The 2,974-nt window shown below is 51.3% G+C and overlaps 1 protein-coding gene across 1 annotated transcript in view; it reads right to left on the bottom strand.

The window, feature by feature from the left end:
* WDR43 (WD repeat domain 43) overlaps positions 1 to 1,361 on the bottom strand; it is a 37,890-nt gene extending 36,529 nt beyond the window's left edge. The window contains exon 1 of the mRNA XM_006016581.1: positions 1,254 to 1,361. Within this exon, the coding sequence (XP_006016643.1) occupies positions 1,254 to 1,361 (108 nt within the window). The remainder of the gene's footprint in view (positions 1 to 1,253) is intronic.
* Between the last annotated feature and the right edge of the window lie 1,613 nt (positions 1,362 to 2,974).

Below are 2,974 nucleotides of genomic sequence, written 5' to 3'. Positions count from 1 at the left end.
GAGAAGGCGCACGGGGCCTGCGCGGACTCCCCCCAGCCGCCACTACACGCCTCTCCCGCCGCCATGGCGCTCCTCGGCCCGGCCTCTCCGCGCTGCGCTGCGCTGCGCCAGCCGCCGCGGCCACGTGTTCGCCTCCCGCGCACGCGCACTCAGCCGCTCCGCCCAGCCGGGGCTGTCCGGGGGAGGGCGGGGTGTGTGATTGACATGGCGTCGGGAGGCGGGGAGTGTGGAAGCGGTGGTCTGGAAGAGTGGGGGGTGAGGGCGTTCTGAGCTGTGTGTAAGGGACATGCGTGTGCAAGGTGTGGTTTGGGTGTCTATATGGCATGTGTCAGTGGATGGGCTGTGGTTGTGTGATGCACGCACGTGTGGATGGTGTGCCATTGTGTGTGATGTGGGGCGGGGGGCGTATGTTGTGTGTGATGTGGGATTGTGGATGGTGTGTGGTTGTGTCTGTATGTGCATGATGAGTGATGTGTGGTTGTGTGGTGTATGTGTGTGTGCCTGTGCCCGTGTGGTGCGTAGATGTGTGTGTGGTCTGGTTGTGTCTGGAAGTGTGTGTATGTGTCTGTATGGTGCGTGTCATGTGGTTGTGTGTATGCTGCATGGGGTGTGGTTCTGTCTGTGTGGATTTGTGTGGTGTAGTTTGTACTGGTGTAGTGTGTTTGTGTGCCTGTGCCCATGTAGGAGGGTGTTCAAAAAGTATCCAGGCTGATGCTGTAGGAAACAAAGTATTTTATTTACAGGGGGTTTGACTTAATCTCCTTCAAAGTATGCTCCTTCTGCAGCCGCACGCTTCTCCCAACGTTTCTGCCACTGTTGGAAACACCTCTGATAAACAATTCGTGGAATCGCTAAAAGATGCTCAGTCGCATTTTGTTTTATGGTTTCCACATCACAAAATCTTCCTTTCAAAGTTTTGTTGAGGGAACAGAGAAAAGTCACATGGGGCCATATCAGGTGACTATGGAGGCTGCAGCACTTGTGGGATACAGTGTTTGGCTAAACTTTGGCTAAAAATTGCTTCACAAGCTGTGCTGAGTGGGCATGCGTGTTGTTGTGGTGAAGCATCCACTTTTCTGGTCATTTCATTCCCAAGTCACCAATTAGAATTGAATGACACGAACCAACAGACATTCCAACTTCTTCTGCTAGCTCTCGGACAGTCAATCGCCTATCATTTTGAACCAGACTGCAAACCAGTGCCCCATTTTCATCATTTCGTGATGTTGAAGGACATCCAAAACATTCATCACTTTCGACCGATGATCGTCCTTTAAACCAACGATACCATTCAAAATCTCTTGCACAGCCGTGTTATCACCAAATGCTATTTTAAGTAATTCAAATCTTTTACTTGTCATTTTCCCGATTTTCATGCAAAATTTAATGCACATGAGTTGTTCTGGACACTCTGACATAACAAAAAGGGATGCGAGACACAAACAATCTTACTTCAACTGCTGGCCACCAGCGTTCCCTTTAAGCTGCATGGCTGCACAGGCACGCTTCTGCCACACTGCCAGGCGCGCCTGTGCAGCCGTGCATGCCACACAGGTTAGAGGGAACGCTGCTGGCCACAGAAAACTGGGGAAGCACCATGAGCTGCAAACCTGTCCAAAGGAGTCCCAACATGCCCAGACATGTCCAGCAAAGCCATGCCCCCCCACCCAATACTTTGTATCACAAATACATGTTCAGTCTCCATACTTTTCGAACAGAACTTGTAAGCGAAGAGGGGAGGAAGAGACACTGTGTGCCCAGGTGTGGCGGGGGGGAGAAGGAAGGGATTGCAGGGAACATCTGATGACCAGGGCTTGCTGGGGGCATTTGTAAGTAGAAGGCAGGGTAGATTTGCACTGCATAGACCAGTGATTCCCAACCAGTGTGGAAAACATTTGGTCCTGTTGTAGTGTTTTGGAGTTCTGTAGTAAAAAAAAAAGAGTGAAAGGTAAGAGCAGGCATTTTCTGAGTCCATTGAGGGGTGCCTGAAATCTACGGAGTGGTGCCCCGAGTTTAAAAAAGGTTGAGAATCACTGTCATAAACTAACAGAAGTAGATTTATTTACACACACACAAGTTTTCATGGGCTGTAGCTCACTTCAGATGCTGTGAAAGGCGATGCAGAAAGCAGAGTACAATATAAGAAAGAGAAATTTGAATACAAAAGACAAGGTAGGGGGAGGGAAGGAAGGGCAAAGTAGTGCTGGGAGGGACAAGTGTTTGTAAGGCCAGGTCCATGGTAAGAGGCAAAGCTGTGGGGTGTTACGCCCTGCGCACAGGGAGCACTTGCTGCATCCTCCAACCCAGGCCCCAGGGAGCCCAAGCATTGCAGAACCATCAGCTTTCCCTCTCCCAGGGCAGCTCAAGGAGCTGCAAGCAGGAGTGGTAGGAAATAGAAAGCAGGTTGGATGTCAGGAGAAAGATGAGAGCAGTGAGTGAGGTCAGTGAAGATGCAGAGCAGGCTCCCATGGGAATCAGGAGGGTTCCTTTGGTTGAAGTAATTTCAACAACATCACACAGAGGAGTGGAAGGAGTTTTCCTGACAGTGCTGGACAGGGCCATCCTTAGGGGGGGCAAAGTGGGGCAACCGCCCCAAACCCCACACTTTGGGGGGCCCTGTGGAGCCAGACAGAGTCAGTGCTGCCACTGCTGGCTTCGCGTCCGGCTGCTCAACACCCCCTCCCCTCCACACTGCCAAATCTGCCGCCGGCTTTCTTCAAGTCCAGGGCACACAGGGCTGAGGCCCCACGCAGGCTGATTTGCCCTGGGCCCTGCACCCTGCTTAGGTCATCTCTGGTACTGGATAAGCAAAGTGTCTTTGGTAGTACCTTTTATTGGATGAACCATATAGCTGGGAAGGATGTTAGACACACTTTTGGGTACAGGGTGCCCTTCTTCAGATCAGCATTTTGTGCACAAAAGTTTGTCTATCATCTCTCCCAGCTATACAGTCAAAGGACATTCATAAGCGCTG

Source organism: Alligator sinensis, unplaced genomic scaffold, assembly GCF_000455745.1.
Source record: "Alligator sinensis unplaced genomic scaffold, ASM45574v1 scaffold138_1, whole genome shotgun sequence".
Classification (NCBI taxonomy): Eukaryota; Metazoa; Chordata; order Crocodylia; family Alligatoridae; genus Alligator; species Alligator sinensis.
Note: the sequence above shows the minus strand (reverse complement) of the source record. Positions and strands in the feature narration are given on the sequence as shown.